At 41.6% G+C, this 18,642-nt stretch overlaps 1 protein-coding gene across 1 annotated transcript in view; it reads right to left on the bottom strand.

Annotated features, from left to right (window-relative positions):
* The window catches only part of Anapc4 (anaphase promoting complex subunit 4), a 39,246-nt gene extending 24,531 nt beyond the window's left edge, over positions 1 to 14,715 (bottom strand). Inside the window, exons 1-9 of the mRNA XM_008837337.1 lie at positions 14,345 to 14,715; positions 10,713 to 10,818; positions 6,535 to 6,667; positions 4,562 to 4,636; positions 4,413 to 4,439; positions 4,285 to 4,329; positions 3,482 to 3,566; positions 2,685 to 2,789; positions 980 to 1,063 (exon numbers count right to left, since the gene is read on the bottom strand). Of these exons, the coding sequence (XP_008835559.1) occupies positions 980 to 1,063; positions 2,685 to 2,789; positions 3,482 to 3,566; positions 4,285 to 4,329; positions 4,413 to 4,439; positions 4,562 to 4,636; positions 6,535 to 6,667; positions 10,713 to 10,818; positions 14,345 to 14,473 (789 nt within the window). The 5' untranslated portion in view covers positions 14,474 to 14,715. The remainder of the gene's footprint in view (positions 1 to 979; positions 1,064 to 2,684; positions 2,790 to 3,481; positions 3,567 to 4,284; positions 4,330 to 4,412; positions 4,440 to 4,561; positions 4,637 to 6,534; positions 6,668 to 10,712; positions 10,819 to 14,344) is intronic.
* Between the last annotated feature and the right edge of the window lie 3,927 nt (positions 14,716 to 18,642).

Raw genomic sequence — 18,642 nt, 5'->3', positions numbered from 1 at the left:
CTTCTGACCTCTGAGGCATTGAATGACATGGGTGCACTCACATACATGCAGGCTATACACTCATACACATAAAATAATAAATAAAATACTACAAAAAAAAAGAAGATACCAATCTCTAGGATCTTTAACATCAAGTAAATTAAAGACTGTAACAAAACAAACAAAAATATCTGTAATTCTTTGTAGGTACTCCATCCAGATACACAGTCTAGCCCTTGAATCTCGGCTGGCTTGTGTCTTGCTCTAACAGAACACAGGAGAAACAGCAGTGGTGAGTCTAAGGTCTCAAAAATCTTTGCACACTTCTATTCAAACTCTTGAGGCTCCTGCTGCTATCACCATGTGAAGGACCACTGGCTGACCAGCTAAACAATGAGGAATGTGGAGCAGAGACTTGCCTCCTTAAGGTGAACTACACCACGCCTAGATCTGTGGAACCATCTGGATGAGCCCAGCCCACATTGCAATCCTACAAAACTGTGAGCTGACTTAGGGTAGGTTTATTAGGAACAAAAGTTAATTAGTATGAAGACTATATTTCCACAAAATCTTATTTGTAATAAAATCTGTTACATTTTAATTATGAAAATATTTTAGAAAATTTATAGTACTTTTTCCCTCTCTTTCGGATGTGGTAAACAGGGTCTAATAGAAGATTCGCCTGCTTTAATAAAAACTGTAAGATTAGCAAACTAGACACCCATATAGCAGGTAGCTTAACAACAGAAACTTTTGGAGGTTTTTCCCTTTTTTAAAATTTTTTATTTTTTTGTCTTTTTGAGACAGGGGCTCCGTGTAGCCCCAGCTGGCCTGGAACTTGCTGTAGACCAGGCTGGCCTTGAACTCACAGAGATGCACCTGCCTCCCAAGTGCTGGGACTAAAGGTGTGTGCCACCGTGCTCAGCTTGGAGGATTTTTCTTTATGGAAACTTTGATGCTTACAGTAAATGCTAACATAAAAGCAGGCTATGATACATACCTGTAAGAGAGCTGAAATATGAGTGAACTTTCTGGCCATTCGAGTTACTTCAGGTAAGAAGGAGTACAAAAGATTGGTTTCAAGCTATAAAATAAAAAGGAGAAAATGAGTCACAAGAAGCATTTGTTGTCTTTTAAAGACTAATTACTTCAGTCCAGCTCAAAAGTATCTCCATGGCTTAGAGAATAGTTTAACTCTAACTACATGCTAGAAAGACTGTCAGAATTCTGCCCCCAGTAAGGATTACATAGTTCAGACACTAACAGATGACCACCTCAGGATTTCCAACCGGGGCAGGACTCTGAGTCATCACTCCCTTGTATGTAGCTAAACACGAAATAACTTGCTTTGAACAGTGTTATGAGAAAACTAAATAGTGACCACAAATGAATGCAAAATTTTCTAGTAAGTAGAAAGAATTAAATGTTACGGAAAAGTGCAAGGAGAATAAAATAACAATGGTATGAGTTATATCTCAAATGATGCTGCCATTAAAAGTATCTACTCTAAGCTGGGTATGGTAGCAAAGCCTTATCCCAGCATTTGGGAGGCAGAGGCTCACAAATCTATGTGAGATCAAGGTCAGCCTGGTCTACACAGTGAGTTCTTGGCCAGCAGGGGCTACAGAGAGACCCTGTCTCAAAAAAAAAAAAAAAAGAATCTAGGCTTGGTGGTACATAACTGTGAACCCAACATTTGGGAAGTATGTGCAGGATGATCAGGATTATTCAAGGTCATCCTCAACTACATATAGGTTTGAGCCTGGACTATATGAGACTCAATATGAAAAAAAAAAAATCTATCACAAACCTCACAGGAAAAAGCAAGTAGTTTTCCTAGCGCTCAAATGAAAACATACTAATTGATAGTTTCTCAGTCTTAGAACAAAGAGCAAACGTGAACAACCACAGTCGTGAATCCTCAGTTGAGGGTTCTCTGATGTTCTGAACACAGAAACTGCTGGAAGGAACAGCAAACATCACCTCTAGAATCTTTTTTATACTTCTTTTAACAGTTTAAACATACTTAGGCTAAAAATCTTTTTTTCAGAAGAAAAACTGGGGAAGCTCTCTTGACAAAGCAAGACATAGTGTAAATACAGAGACCAGTCAAAAACTTTCCTAGTCTATAATACAAGCCACATGAAATGTTTTTAAAGGTTTTTCCTGATACAAATTGATCATCTTACACACAGAGCAACGCACTAGCTAAGAGCACAGACTCTGGAGCCAGAAACTGCAGCATCACTTTCCATTCTCTGACGTAGAACTAGTTCTGCGGGCGCTCTGTGCACCTGCCCTGTGAGCCCTCATACTTACCTACAGATGAGGACAAGAGAAGCGACCCGTCAGATGGCTGTACCTGAAGCTGAGTACTTGGCACATATTAAGGGACAAATAAATATTAGCCTTTTTTTATAACAAGGGACAGGACCCTAAAAAGACACTCAGTATAAAGTTAAACTGGCCTAGTAACCCACTAATAGTCCATCAAAACGGCTTTTACGAAACAGTATGCAGGAAACAATGCTCACTGTAATAGCATATAAATTTAGGAATCCCAAGAACACTTTTTTGTTTTGGTAACTATTAGGCTCCAGTGATATGAACAATAAAGATTTGGAAGGGTTAGTGGGTACTGATCAGTGGTAGAGATGCTCTGCATGAGTGAGGCCCCAAGTCCTACAGTACCTACTACTACTTACCTGAAAGTAAGAAACTTCTGAGGCACCAGCAGTAGAAACCTCTGTGACCACGGATAACGACTTCAAATCACTTGATAAACACAGAGCAAGACAAGTGCCAGCAACCTGCAAAACAGTCATCCCCACAGCCCGATATAGCTGGTATTACTGACAGGCTGTATCTGTTTACAATACTGAAAGGAAAAACTGCCATAGAGCTTTAAAAAGTAAAACCCACACCCCTGGTTCCTGACATACCCATGGAGTGGGTGAATATTATGTGTCCTCCCATTTGGCCCTTCCCAGTCACAAGGGCATACCAACACTAATTTCTGGTCTTCCTCCCATGAAAGGTCCCATACCAAATATTGGAGAACCCAACATCTTCCCCAGAGCCTAATAACATTCTCCTCCTTCAGGGAATGATAAGCAAAAGCTACAGAGAAGACTAAGACTTCACAACACTGGGACACTTGGTACTGAGCTTCTGGTGACCTCCATTACATCCAATCACAAACTGTAACTCCTGTCCACTTCAGGCTTGAAAATCAGTAAATCGTCATCAAGTAGACTATATCAATCATTTTGTAAAAGGAAAAAACTTGATTAGTTTTAATTGTTCTTGATTGATACAGACACTATACCACTATTTGAGCTTACTAAAATTAACCTCTAAACATTTAAGAATGAACTGCTAAAAAAAAAAATCTTGCTTTATTCTTATTTCATAAGTAAAGCAGCTACTTTACTGTTTCTTAAAAAAAAAAAAAAGTAGCTGCTTTAAGAAACAGTAGAGAAAACTTTAAAGGAAAACTTACCCCTGTGACTCGGGCGATTTTGAACATTCCATAAGCATAAAGCTCAATAAATCCAGAGCTTCCTCCAAGGACAAGAATGTTAAGCCTAATTTTAAAAAGAAAATGTAACAAGCTGAGAACCGATCAACAGCAGAGCTGCCTACATGCCTAAACCAAGCCAGGAACTGCTCCTGCGCCCAACACCTACAGCTGCCTGCAGAGGGCGCTGGAAGGCAGGGCGCCCTACCACTAACAAAGGCTGCAGGCCTTAACACTTTTTTTCCTCTCAAAAGAACAAACACAAGTTTCCTATAACCTAAAAAAAAAAAATAATAATTTACACTAAAATCACATACTATCAATTGGATTTACATACAATCAGTAACAAAATGATCCTTTGCTAGCTAATACATAGTGCCATCAGTTTTGCCATGGAAAGGATTGAAAAACATATTCAATAGGCTTAAAGAACTTAGAATACTAAAATTAAAGCTAGAAACTCTATCTTCTCTCTCTCTTTTTTTTGGTATTGAGACAGGGTAGCCCCAGCTGGCCTGGAACTAGATATGTAGACCAGGCTGGCCTCAAACTCAAAGATCCACCTGCCTCTGCCTCTTGAGTTTCTATCTTCTTAAGGTATACTGTAGCATTATTAAAATTTGGCAAAAGCAAAGACCACATAACAAAACAACAAACACTGACATTGTGGGCTATTCAGAAACATCAAAAAGACAGTAGGATCTGCTCTTCAAAATTCTGAAAACTACCTCAAATATGAAATATCAACTTCAAGAAATCAGACTCAAGATATCTGTAAAATTTACCTGACATCTCCCAAGAGCTTAATAATTTCATCAGAATTTTCTTCACTAAAATATAAAAAAAATAAATTGGGTCATCTTTCAGTAATCATAAAAGACAACTTTATTTGGAAATAAGAAGGTATACTTACCTAAATATTTTTGAGGTGCTGCTGTAACTAGGAGAAAACAGAGATAAGGGAATTTCTTCAAAGAAATGTATGAGACCACTGGCAGTGTTAAAGGCAGAAGAAAGAGAACTCCACAAGACTCATCCCAAAGAAATGACACTGATACATACTTTTTTGGCAACGTGGGCAGCTTAGGCAAGAGAAGATTGGATTCATCCTCAGCATTATAAAAGGACGTTAAAACACTAAAAGGGAGGGAGAACCAAGCATTATACAACAGCAAAGATTCTATTTCTCTTTCCAATAAGAATGTGATTTTATAGACTCCCAGTTTTATAACTTTGCCACATAAATAGATGCAAAAATATTTTACCTTTGTAAAACCATTTTAACAACCCCACATGAGAAATGGAAAAAGAGGAATTTGGTTTTCTTTCAAACAAATCATATTGGCCTTTATATAGAGAAGAATAAATACCAATAATTTTCTTAGCATATGAAAGAAACATTTATATGTATTCAATACTCAAATAGACTGAGAATTTATGATTTCCAAATTCTCATCTAAGAAACCAGACCAAAGACACAAGTACCAAGAGTCAAGAGCACTGTGGTTATGTTATTTAATTACTGGCTCTGTGGCTTATGTACACTTGGGGATTTGGCAAGTCAGAAGGTCTATTAACCCAAACCATGAATTTTGAAATAGTCTTTAGCTAGGATTATAGGTATGTGCATGGCTCAGGAATAGTCAGATTTATCCCCTTTTCTTGATCAATTCTACCTCCAAATATAGCTGGAAATAAATGAGTGAGCAAGTGAAAAAGTGATGACTTAGCATTTTTCACACCTGAACACAAAGTACTGTCCTGAGATCCTAGGAATGTTCCTGGATGGGACATTTCTAAGCCATTAGAAATGTACTTGTTAAGGTACTTAGCAGGTAACTCATAATCATTTGCAATCCTTAACTACTTGAGGATGCTTAATCATTTCAGTTTATCTACAATGACTTTCAAGCCTCAGGCTAAATCCCATCATCCATTTCTTTTAGGCTCCACTTAGGAAAGTTGTCAATTAACATTCAGGGTTTACAAGTTCACTGACATTATTTAAGTAAAAATTAGGAAGAAAAAGCTATTGGAAAAAAAAAAAGTGCATTATATTTTCAAAAAGATCCTCCCTCTCCCCATTAAACAAACTCACTGATGCTTAGTCCACTTCCACTGCAATTCTGATACACTACCTGCCTACACAGATTAACGCAAAGTGGTTTCATGAAACAAGGATAATATCAAGATCAAGGACACAAAAACAACCTATTCTATCAGGACAGCACATTCAATTTAACACTTTTCATACTTTATGACATGGGAAAAGCTTCCCACAAAATAAACGGTAAAACTTCCTAATCAGAAATTTTAATTAATAAAATCATTGATATAAACGAATGAAAGTAGGAGAAAAATCTTAGTCCTTCAGGCTTTGCTGCTTCAATAAGAAAATAGGTTTTCTTTGTTTTTTTTTTTTTTTTTAGAAAAAATAAATGTAACACAGCATTAAAACATTTCATGTCATCTATCCATGGCCCATGCCTGTAATCGCAACGAATCCCAGGTAGAGGAAGAAGAATCAGTTCAAGGCTAATCCTCAGCTGCACTGTAAGTTCTGAACAGCCTGGGCTACATGAGACCCTGCCTTAAATTTAAAGAATAAAAATTAAAAAAAACTCAGGATAGCCCATATGACAAAATGAAGAGAACCAACTTCCGCAAACTGTCCGCTGACCTCTGCACATGCACTATGAAACACACATGTATATGGGCACGTGCACAGGTGCACACACACACACACGCACAGACACACAATAAATAAATGCAACAATAAAAACACAACCATTTCATCTTGATAAACTCAAACACTGCAACGTACACACACTCAGAACACAACATTCATTTCCATTCTAAAAATTGAAAACTCCAGCTGGAAGTGGTGCTGCACGGTAACAATCCCAACATGTGGAAGGTTGGGAAAGAGGAGGATCTCAACTCTGAGGCCAGCCTAGCAACATAAAAAGAACTCGCTTCAGGAAGAAACACAGGCCAGTCTGATATTTTCCATGTATCCCTTTGTGACACGCTACCTGCTTTCCGCAGTCACTTCCATCCAATGCATACAGGAAACTGGACCTTCCACAGAGAAAGAGTGCAAGCTTTCAGGCTTTTCTACATCACACAAAATAATTTTCTTGGTATCAGCGAGAGCAAAGGCCAAAACTAAAACAAGATAAAAATTAAAAGAATAAATTAGCATAACATTTGAGAAAAATACATGTGCGTTTCATTTACTGTCCAGTTTTACTATTTCTTTTTTTTTTGAGACAGGGTCTCACTGTAGTCCCAGATGTCCTGGAACTCACTATGTAGACCAGGCTGGCCTTGAACTCACAGAGATCCACCTGCCTCTACCTCCTGAGTGCTGGGTTTAAAGGCATGCGCCACCATGCCCAGCCAGTTTTACTATTTCAAACACATTTTAATTATACAAATCACTTGACATAAACATTATTCCTCTAGGGCCAGCAAGATGGCTGAGTAGGTAAAGGTACTTGCTACCAAGTCTGACAACCTGAATTTGATCCCCAGGACCCACATCTGAAAGGAGAGAACTGACTTCTGCAAGTTGTCCTCTGAGCTCAGCACATGGGCACACACACACAGTAAGAGTAATAAAATGTATTCCTCTAAGTAATATTTTAAAACCTAAAGAGATCTTTGTATATAGTTATGCAAAACTAAGCCCATTTTCAAGTGCTCAAACTACATGACCAATCTGCTTTTCACCTACTGCATTTACTATCTTACACAACAGTTTCTAGACTAGAACACTCTTTCCAAGCAGACAATACCTAGCAGGTCTCAAGAGATTAAATCTTATCACCAAGACACTTTTGGCCCCATAAACATGTCCAAAACCCTCTTTGGTCTTTTTGAGACAGGGTCTCCCTGTAGTCCCAGCTGACCTGAACTCACTATGTAGACCAGGCTGGCCTTGAACTCACAGAGATCTGCCTGCCTCTGCTTCCCAAGTGCTGGACTAAAGACGTGCGCCACCCTGCCGGGCTTCCTTTTTTTTTTAAACATGAATATTAATAGCATTTTTATTTATAATCTAGCTATTGGAAATGACCAAGATGTCCTCTAATGCCCAAACCTCTTTTTATTTACAGGGTCTCACTAAATTGCCCAAGCTAATCTTGCACTCACTATTGAGTTAAAGTTCTTCTTGCCTCAGCCTGCCCAGTAGCTGAGATTATAGGCTTGCACCACCAGGCTAGGCTTCAGCATCCTTTATCAAAACACGTGAAACACTTGAAATGATCATTTCCTAACAAAATACATAAAACGATCTGTTTAAATAAGCTTTTTGTTTTGTTTTGTTTTTAATCTTTTTGAGACAGGGTTTCCCTGTAGCCCCAGCTGGCCTGGAACTCACTATGTAGACCAGGCTGGCCTTAAACTCACAGAGATCCGCCTGCTTCTGCCTCCCGAGGGCTGGGATTAAAGGCATGCGCCACCACACTTTTTAACACACACTTGACTTTCATGATTTAAGCTGGGATCCTGCACTTATAAGTAACATAAGCAGGTCCTCAAAAACATTACTTTAAAAAATCCTCATAAGGGGATAGAGAGATGGTTCAGTGGTTAAGATCATGGGCTGCTCTTGCAAAAGACCCAAGTTCAATTCCCAGCACCCACATGGCCACTAACAACTGACTCTGACTCTAGTTCCAGGGTAATCCAATGCCTTCTTCTGATCTCAGAGGGCACTGCATGACACAGGTGCACTTATGTACAGGCAATACATTCATACATACAAAATAAAAATAAAATTTAAAAAAATCTTAATAAGCTAGGTGTAGTGGCTCAAACCTGAAATCCCAGCATTTTATAAGCATGAGGCAGGAGGACTGTCATGAGTTCAAGGTTAACCTAGGCTACAGAAACCCTATCTCAAAAAATGAAAAACAAAACCCATAACTTTAGAGCTAGAGTTACAGATTAGTAATAGAGCATATGCCTGGCATGTAGGGGGCCCTGAGTTTAACACTGGGGGCGGGGGACAGACCAAATCCCCTTATTTGTGTGTATGAGTGTTGGCATGTGTGCATCATGGCATGTGTGGGGGTCAAAGGACAACATGTGGAAGTCAATTCTCTTCTTCTAAGATGTGGGTCCCAGGGATCAAACTCAGTTCATCAGGCTTGGCAGCAAACACATTTACCTACACAGAGCCATCTCACTAGCCCAGATTCCTCTAATTTGATATACGCTATTCATCTTCTAAGTAAAATGAGTACAAAATGAATATGGTATTTTTAAAGCATTCCTGGAAATCCTACTTGGGGAATTAATCTAAGGAACTACTCATATAAAGTTGGTTCTGTATGTTCAGCATTTTACAGCATTGCTCATAAAAGACACAAAGTAGCAACGAGTTAAACATCCACCATGGGGGACAGATGTAAATTACAACATATAAATACAACGGGTTAGTATGTAGTCATTTAACATTAACATGGTAAATCCATGAATCTATCCACACTGAGCCAAAACGAAACCTCTGGAAATATCAAAAGAGTTCTCATGAAAGATCTGGACAGCATGTATTTTTATCAAATTGTACATCAAACACAGCTATTGCTAAGTGGTAGGCTTTCAAAGAATTTTTAAGTATTTATATAACACCAAGAAGAGCTGGACATGGTAGCATACGCCTTTAATCCCAGCACTCGGGAGGCAGAGGCAGGCAGAGCTCTGTGAGTTCAGGCCAGCCTTGTCTATATATCAAGTTCTAGGCCAGCTGGTACTATAGGGAGACCCTGTCTCAAAAAGACAAATAAATAAATAAATAAATAAATAAATAAATAAATAGATCCTAAGAGGACATATTAATTTTACAAAATCAATTTACTTTTTCCTTAAAGTACCTTCAGGTGTATTCAACCTTTTGACTTTGTGATACAATGCTGTTATCTACAAAGTTCACACTCTGTGCAATCAAGTTACAAAAACATTGCAAAAAATTCCCAACTTTTGAGCATATTTACAATTTTTGTGTTAAGTCACATTCACAGGTATTCACAACTCCATGTGGCCTAAAGGCTGCAGGACGGATGCCCCTGAGAGACGAACTTCACTTTTTTTTTTCTTGGTCTTTTTTGCAACAGGGTCTCCCTGTAGCCCCAGCTGACCTGGAACTCACTATGTAGACCAGGCTGGACTCGAACTCAGAGAGATCTGCCTGCCTCTGATTCCTGAGTACTGGGATTAAAGGCACGTGCCGCCACACCCAGCAAGAGATGAACTTCAAAATACAGGACTACAGCATTTTCCCATACTGACTATGTGTACAACAGCTCAATAAGGACCGCCAGTGTAAAGAAAGACATGCAGGTTCAACCCTCAGAGCCACCCCAAGCTACAATATGAAGGCAGCAGGGAAAAGACCACACAGAAATAGGAAAGAGTCACAGCTGATGGGCCCCCTGTGTGGCAAACAGCACAACAAGAATATCCACGAGCCTCACGGTTAGTGCTAAGTACATCTGGGGGAGAAATGTGTATGAATGTGATGAATATGATGCCACTGAATGACTGGTGAGTAGCAGATGGCATTTGGATTAAATGCTGTAGGACTTCACTTCAGTTGTACCTGCCAAAAAGCCAGAGTTCATTACAGGCTATCTTTACCACAATGGAATTACATGAAAAATTTATAGGTCTTTTAAAAAAGATTTTTATTATTGTTTATTGTGCATGTGTGTGCATGTGCATGTGTGCAGGTGCCTGAGGTGGTCAGAAGCATCAGATACCCATGTAGCTGGAGTTATGGGCAGTTGTGATCCACTGGACATGGGTGCTGGGAATGGAACTTGAGTCCTCTGCAAGAACAGTACATGCTCTTCACTGCTAAGCCATCTCTCCAGCCCCTGAAAAAATTTCAAAGCATTCTAAAGAAAAAAAATAGCAAACTGGAATTTATAATTCTAATACAGGACTGGGCACAGTGGTGCATGCCTTTAATCTCAGCACCCAGGAGGCAGAGGCAGGCAGATCTCTGTAAGTTTGAGTCCAGCCTGGTCTACATAGCAAGTTTCAGGCCAGCCAGGGCTATAGAGTGAGACCTTGCCTCAAAACAAAACAACAACAAAACATAATTCTAACATACAGCAAGAAAAAAATATTCTTACTGAAGACAGACTTTCTTTTTAGAATATACTTTATGAAAATGAGAAAAAAAGTATAGCATTATTACGTTTGCCATCTGGTCTCCAAGCCAGACAGGTCACTTCTTTCCCTGTATTTTCATTTGGTGGAAAACTCCAAACTCGTTGAAAACTTGCAAGTCGATGAAGTAAAACCTAAGATAAAAAGATAAAACAGCAGAAGTCATAAATTCATTTTCAGAAATAAAATGAACACAGATCCACAGAACACTCTCAATATAATACTTATCAATCAGAAGAGTGGAAGTAAACAGTATCTTGAGTGAATGCAGGACATTTTCAAAGAAATGTGTGAAATGAGAAGACCTAGTTTAACCTATAATAGAGTCCCTTGTCAGAAAGGGTTAAGAAGGCTGTGCAAGACCACAATACAAGAAAGAATACAAACTGGTTCTTTCTTGAAGAAGAAGTGTAAAAGGTAGCTGTTTAAACTGCATAGTTTAAAGAAAATTTCTTCTGGCCTCCACAGGCATTGCACACACACCTACATACATACAGACAAAACACACACATAAAATAAAATTATTTCTTAATTTAAAAAAACTGCAGGGCTGGAGATACAGCTCCAGTGGTTAAGAGCACTAGTTGTTCTTGCAGAGAGAGGACCCAGGTTCGATTTCTACTACACACATGGTGGCTAATAATCATCCTTACTCCAATTCCAGGGGATCTGATACTGTTCTGTCCTCTGAAGGTACCAGGCACGCATGTGGTACACTTAATGCATGCAGGCAAAACATTCATATACATAAAATAAAAATTCTAAAATCACTCTTTTTAAAAAAAAAAATTACCATCAAACCTCTTAGCACCTGTTTTCAGCTATGTCACTTTCTAGCCATGGATCTTAGAAAAGTCACTTATCCATCCTAAAGTTCCATTTTCACATCAGTAATGTTCACTTTGAGTGTCAACATGAGTCCCCAGGGGCTCATTGTTTCAAAACACTACCACCACTGAAAGTAAAGCAGACAAGTCTGAGACCTTGGTGTGCTCCTGAAAAGATTTTTTCCCACACCCGTGCCCACAGATGAACCCTCACCACAGCCTGCTGCCTCACCGAACAGAGTATCCTCCAATTCTGGTGATATGTGTCACCATGGAACCCAGGACTCATCTACTGTGCTTAACTCTCTTCATTGTAACCAACCCCACCATCCAAAACTTTCAAAGACCCCGTGCCATTGGGAATTCACAGGCAAGTGCCACAATTCCCTACTTCATTCTTTCTGTGAACTGCTTGTCATCACCTCTCCAAGCCAGACAGGCCTCTCACCTATGGTACGCTTGTGACACTCTCAGGTGGCAGTGGTTTGTATCCCCTGTTCCCAGTGGGCTAAGAGATGAAGCAGACATCCTCAATTCTTGAGGTCACTTCTGGATGACTTATTTAATATCCCCTAACTTCGAATCTCATGCAGCCCAGAGTACAATTCCTACTAATTGCAGTCAGCTGTAGGCCCCTGGGTCATTCCCTCATTTCTTGATAAACTAGACCCGGCTCACACATGTGTCCCAACATTTTTAACTTTTTAAAAAAATTTTTTTTAATTTTTATCATTTTTATTTTATGTGTATGCATGTATTGCCTGCATGTAGGTAAGTGCACCCACGTCATGCAATGCCTGCGGACGTCAGAAGAGGCTGTCAGATCCCCTGGGACTGGAGTTATGAGCAGTTGTTAGCTGCCATGTGGGTGGTGGGATTCGAACCCAGGTCTTCTGCAAGAACAGTCAGTGTTCTTAACCGCTGAGCCATCTCTCCAGCCCCCTTATTTACTTATTTTAGTTTATATGTGTGTGTGTGTGTGTGTGTGTGTGTGTGTTTCGCCTACATGAATGTAAGTGCACCATGTGTGTGCAATGCCCAAGGAGGTTAGAAGAAGGTGATGGATCCCCTGGAACTGGAGTTACCGACAACTGTTAGCCACCATGTGGGTGCTGGAAACCGAACCCAGGTCTTCTGCAAGAGCAGCCAGAGCTCTTAACTGCTGAGCCATCTCTCCAGCCCCCTCGCTGTCAGTCTTGCTAACAGCTCTCAATTATCTCTCTTCCAATCATCACATCTACCTCATTTGAACCACTTCTAGGGTCACATCCTAAGCCTGGTCATTATGGGCAACCACAATGCTGTTAAAATCTGTTTTCATTTACTGCCTCTTTCCAAATCATCTATAGGACACAGCCTCACCAGGACACACGACCCATTGGTTCACTGTCCCTCACACATATGCCCTTATGTACCGCTTTGATTCAGTTAGAATCTGAGGTTCATCTTCAGCTCCCTCACATCTCTTTTGCTTTGTCATACTTTAAAAAAAAAAAGAAAGAAAAAGAAAAAACCTGGTTAAACCACACAATGCATGCACCCAAACTGCCAAATAGAATAAACAGGTACAACCATATTCACTAAGAAATTAGACCACAACAAGCCTCATGTGGCTCTTAAAGTGACCAGTAGTAAGTGGTATGGAGAGAAAATGCTCAGTGTACATGATACACTTGTATGAAAATTCCTTATGTAGCACAGTTCCAATGTCCAATAAATACAGAATGAAAAAACATTTTTAAGTGACCAGCGATCCTATTAGGTTCCCCTAGTCCACTTGCCTTGGAAGCTTTTCACAATCTCTTCTTCCTCCTCAACCTCTCCAAACTTTCTCCATACTCACCCTTAAACAATGAATGCTCTTGCTGTTTCTTAGACAACATGGAAGCCACAGTACCCAGAAACACATTTACCCATCTCACTCCTCTGATGCCCAATACTCTTGACTGCTTTCCTACTACCATAGCTGTACTACTGAGGCTGCTTTCTAAAGCCATGACAGTTTCCAAGTATCCTGGCAGAGGATGGAGAGTAGAACATTCCTGGAGAGCCCTGAGAATCTGCACATCAATATCCTACAAGTTAAGTCAAGGCAGACAACATGGTAATGCAGTTTTGCAGGTTAAGTTTCCCTGGCTACTAGGATTTCCTTACTATATAGTTTCCCAAGTGCGCGCGCGCGCGCGCACACACACACACCACACACACACACACACACACACACACACACACACACACGGCATTCCCTGTTAGGATTTCCTTACCACATAGTTTCTCTCTCTCTCTCTCTCACTCACTCACCAGCCACTATCAGGGAAACTCAAAGAGGCACAGGTGAAGGTTCCCTTACAAGATGGCAGCCAGGTAACAGAAAGCTGGGCAATATCTGGTTTTACTTGATGATGTTCACATTACAAATGTGAGTCAGAAATCTTTATTGACAATGTTCATACACATTCTGTCAGGAACCCACTAAAGCATCACTCTCCATAGCTTGTCACACATGCACACTCTCAGTTGGCTTTGACAAGATTCTTCATTCTGCTACTAAACTGAAAGCCAACTTGGGGTGGAGTCTGTGGGCCCACTAGGATGATGTACCCTGAGCTAAAGAGGAAAATCACTGGAGACGGGAAAACAGAACTTTGTGAAAATTGTTCTTCGAACAATACAGGAAATGGGCATATAAACCATGTTTAGCAAATACGATCCTTTACACTTTCACTTAAAGTTACAGCCATGCTGAGAAGTACGGACGGGGTTAGATGGGGCAGAAAGGGAAACTGAGGCTCGAGGTTCCTAAGACAGGTAGAATCCGCATCGGCTCACTCACCTCGCCGGTAGTGTTGGCCAAAGCAATGAGATCCCGCTTGGGGGACCAGACAAGGAAAATGATCTCCTGCGGCAACTGCTTCTCTCCCACCACCCGGAAGGATGGGAAACAGGTCGGAAAACGCAGCATGGGGGCGGCCCTACAACGACGCCCAGTTAGAAGCCTCGGGAGCACCGGCCACCAGCCTTTGGCGCAGAGCCCTTACAACGGCGGCACCTGCCAGAGTTGCGCCCTAGGCCTACGCAAAGCCGCCGGCCTTCCCCGCCCTCTCCCTCCGCCCGCCGCGCAAAAGCAGCTTCCGGCACCAACGCCAGGGCGTCCTCGCGAGAGAAAAGGGGGTGGCGCGGCGGCGCAACAGCGGAGCGGGGCGATGGGAGGGCCAAGCTGGCCCAGAGGCGGCTGGTGGGCGGAGCTCGATAAGGGGCGGGGTTGGCTCTGGAGCCTGAGGCTAGGGACTTGGGTCGGAGCGGGGGCGGGCGTGGCTACCATAGCGCTGGAGGCGGGGCGGGGAGGTGGGCGGGGCTTGCTCTGGGCGGACTGATTGGGCCGTCGCGGGATGCCATCCCAGCACTTAGAGGAATCTTTGTGCACACAAATTTCTGGAGACCTTCGCAGGTCTTTTCCACTTTCCCGGAAGGAAAAGGGACAGTCAGAGGTTGAGACCGTGATCACATCTTTAGGTCCTGATCCGCTGAAGCCTCCTTTGACAGCCTTTTGGTAGTTCTCAGCCCTGGTTACACAGCAGAAATTTTAAAAATTTCCCTGTCTAGGTGGCGGTCCAGCAGACTAATTAAAATAGGAATGACACCGAGTGAGACCCACTACTTGAGAAAAAAAAAAAGAAACCTGAATGATTCCGGGTTACAGCTGAAGTTCAGGGGATGGAAAGCTACTGCAACTTCCATGACACCGGCAGACAACGTTTTGATTCCTCACCCCACTTAAATGAGCATTGCACAACTTGTAGCAACCCCACCATAGAGAAAGGGGGCTGTGGCCCACACGAGGTTTATTCTACAGCTAGCCAAGCATTTATTATGTGAATGTGGGCTACACAACTCCATGGCCTGCAGGGACCTAAACTCAGGTTCTCATGTTTGGACAGCAAACACTTGTACCCACTGAGCAATCTCCACAGCTCATTTCTTTATTTTTGCTTATTTATTTTGGGTTGTTTTTTTTTGGGGGGGGGGGTTCTTGCTATGCAACTTGAACTGGCCTCAAACTCATGATTCTCCTGCCTTGGCTTCTTAAATGCACATTTGCTTCCTCCTGCCTCCACTGTTTGGATTTTCAAAACAGTCTCTCATTATGTAAATTCAGGATGGTCTCAAACTTGTGATTGTACTCTTTAGCTTCTGAAATGCTAGGACTACAGGTGTGGGCATCCACACTTGCCAAGAACACATGTAAATATATGAGCATGTAGAGTCTGACTCAGGTTGAATGTCATCTGCCTTTCACTCCTTTGTTTGTGCATGTGCGTAAGAGTCCAAATGTATGTGGAGTCCGGAGGACAATCGCAGGTGTCATTCCTCAGGTGCTGTCCTTTTTTTTTTTTTTAATATAGGGTCTCTCATTGGCATGAAACTTGACAAGCAGGCTAGGTAGGCTACCTGGCCAGCAAATCCCAGGCATCCACCTGTCCCCATCTTCTCAGAGCTAGGATTACAAGCACATGCCACCAAGTCCAGCATTTAAAAAAACATGGGTTCTTGGGATCAAACTTGGGGGAACTTTTCCAACTGAACTACCTCACCAGTTCCTTTCACTTCTTGATCAAAGAAACAAGAAAGAAGTGGTAGTGCCTTTATCTTTCAGTAAGCCCCATTCCCCACCGTCTTGCCCTCCTGGTGGATCAGGCCCCTGAAGTGTCAGGGTGTCAGGCTTAAGACACAATCATTCACCAACACTCACCTAGCGGTTTTGTGCCAGGCACTGTGATCTACCCTGCTTCCTCTTAGATGTGGGGCCTTGCTACAAACACTTTAGCAAACTAAGGCAAAAATGAACTAGCCTTTGTTATTCATGAACTGCAGGGTCAGTGATAATAATGGGTGATAATAATGGACTGTCTGGGTGGTGAGTGTTTGGTATCTATCCACTCTTACAGAAGTTGCCTATTTTCCACACAACACATGAAAATGATTGTCCATAGAAATGTTAATCAGCACAGTGCTACAACAGACACAAACTCTAATTACCTGCACATTAACCTTCAAGGAAGAGCATGAGTTTTCCAGAGTGCTTCCCTGCAGGTAACTGCACAGGTGTGGAGGGCCAAGTGTGGGCAAGAAATAGCAATCTTACCAGGTGTAGTGGCACACGCCTTTAATCCCAGCACTCAGGAGGCAGAGGCAGATGGATCTTTGTGACATCAACCCCAGCCTGGTCTACACAGTGAGTTCCAGGCCAGGTGGGGATATAGGGATACTGTCTGAAAAAAACAAACAAAAGAAACAGCAGCTTACATGTGTGTTAGGGGCAGGCAGAGATCGGTTGTTTTTGGCCTTCCCTACCTTACGAAAACACTGCTTTGTCATAATGGCTCATTCATGCTTTCGTGGCACAGAATCCAGAGGAAAAGACCAAGTCTCAGGGCTCAGACATTTCAAGAATTCAAGAGCAGGAGATAAGAGGGTGCAAAATGCAAGAGAAAGTAGACTCTGAGTAACTCCATGCTCTGTGCATACTTTGTATTGGGGGTAGAGTGGAAATGTAAGAACTATTGTTCCAGAAATAACTTTTCAGTTACTAGGCTGTTTCTTTTTTAACATTATTTTATTTTATTATTTTATGTGTATGATCATATTGCCTGCATGTATATAAGTGCACCCATGTTGCACAATGCCCACGGAGGTCAGAAGAGGGCATCGGATCCCCTGGAACTGGAATTGCAAACAATTGTCACAATTGTCAGCCACCAATGTGGGTACTGGGAACTGAACCCAGGTCCTCTACAAGAGCAGCTGCTGAGCCACCTCTCCAACCCCCAGGCTGTTTCTTTATCACCACACCGTTTGGGTTAGCACATACACTGGCATATTCAGACAATGGTATGGGACTGGATTTTGAGATAATCTATTGCCTAGATTGGGAGGACTCACTGGCTGTGCAAGACTGTAATTCTTAGGGCAGAGTTAGTGTCTTTAAAAGGAAAGGACTGTGGATGTACTAGGTAGAAAAGAAACCAATTGTTAATGAGACTGGAGGAATGGAAAAAGAAAGGAGTGGTTGAGACTCTAAGGATGGCAGATGTTGGTGCAGACTCAGAATAGAGAGCTAGATGTTATGCTGTTAGATGGGAGGAAGGTAGATGGAAGTAGTTGGGTATGGGAGGGAAAACAGATCACAGTAAAAGAGTTTCAAGAGGAATGTGTGAAGTGGACTGTGTGGTGCTAGGTTCCACGCATTCTACATCATGGACAGCTTCAGGCTTAGTTCCTTAGAGTACTCATCTACCATCCTGTCTCTGCTAGTTCACAGAGTAACGTGTAACCAAACTAGATCACCTCTGAAGTGACAGCTAATGGGATGCCTCCTCTTGGAGTTCTGAGATCTTCCCCATCACTTTTGGTGCTATTTTCCTCAGTCTTGCTGAGCTAACATTTATACTAAAAATGCCTCCAATCAAACAGTAGAGATCTTATCTTCACTTTACTCCAATGACCTTCTTAGCTAACCCTCAAGTAATTTAACCCATGTCTTAATGTTCCAATTAAAATCAAATCAAATAACTGAAATTGGATTTTTCCTTTGCATTTGGTGGAAGCTTTCCTTACCTCAGCAGCTCCAAGTGTGATGGGGTCCCTTTCCATTCACTGAGCCACTATTTATGTGCACTGACCACCAGGAAAGCATGTTATTTTGGGGTGCCAGGTTCCAATGTAAAGAGGTCATATGTGATGATGACGGGAATCTCCAATCAAACCCAATGAAGGCAAGAGGCCCTGCCATCAGTTTCTAATCTGTAGGGAGCTAAACAAATATACCAAATCATCTGATACAGAATTTAAGTACCCTGAAAAAAGTTCACACACACACACACACAGAGAGAGAGAGAGAGAGAGAGAGAGAGAGAGAGAGAGAGAGAGAGAGAGAGTGTGTTTTATTTTGCTGGCCAGAGATGTACTATAGTTTCATGGGAGAGCACAAAAAGGACACTGAAGGAGGTGGCAGCAAACCAAGGCCCTTTCTAGGCTGTTTTTGAATTTCATTTTCTAGATTACATTGAAGGAGCCGAGCATCAACTCAAAAGGCTTTCCTTATTCCGAAAGCCCAACTGTTACAAGTTTAAA

This window comes from Nannospalax galili, unplaced genomic scaffold, assembly GCF_000622305.1.
Source record: "Nannospalax galili isolate Female #2095 unplaced genomic scaffold, S.galili_v1.0 scaffold777, whole genome shotgun sequence".
In the NCBI taxonomy this organism is placed as follows: domain Eukaryota; kingdom Metazoa; phylum Chordata; class Mammalia; order Rodentia; family Spalacidae; genus Nannospalax; species Nannospalax galili.
This window is presented reverse-complemented; position numbering and strand designations above follow the sequence as displayed.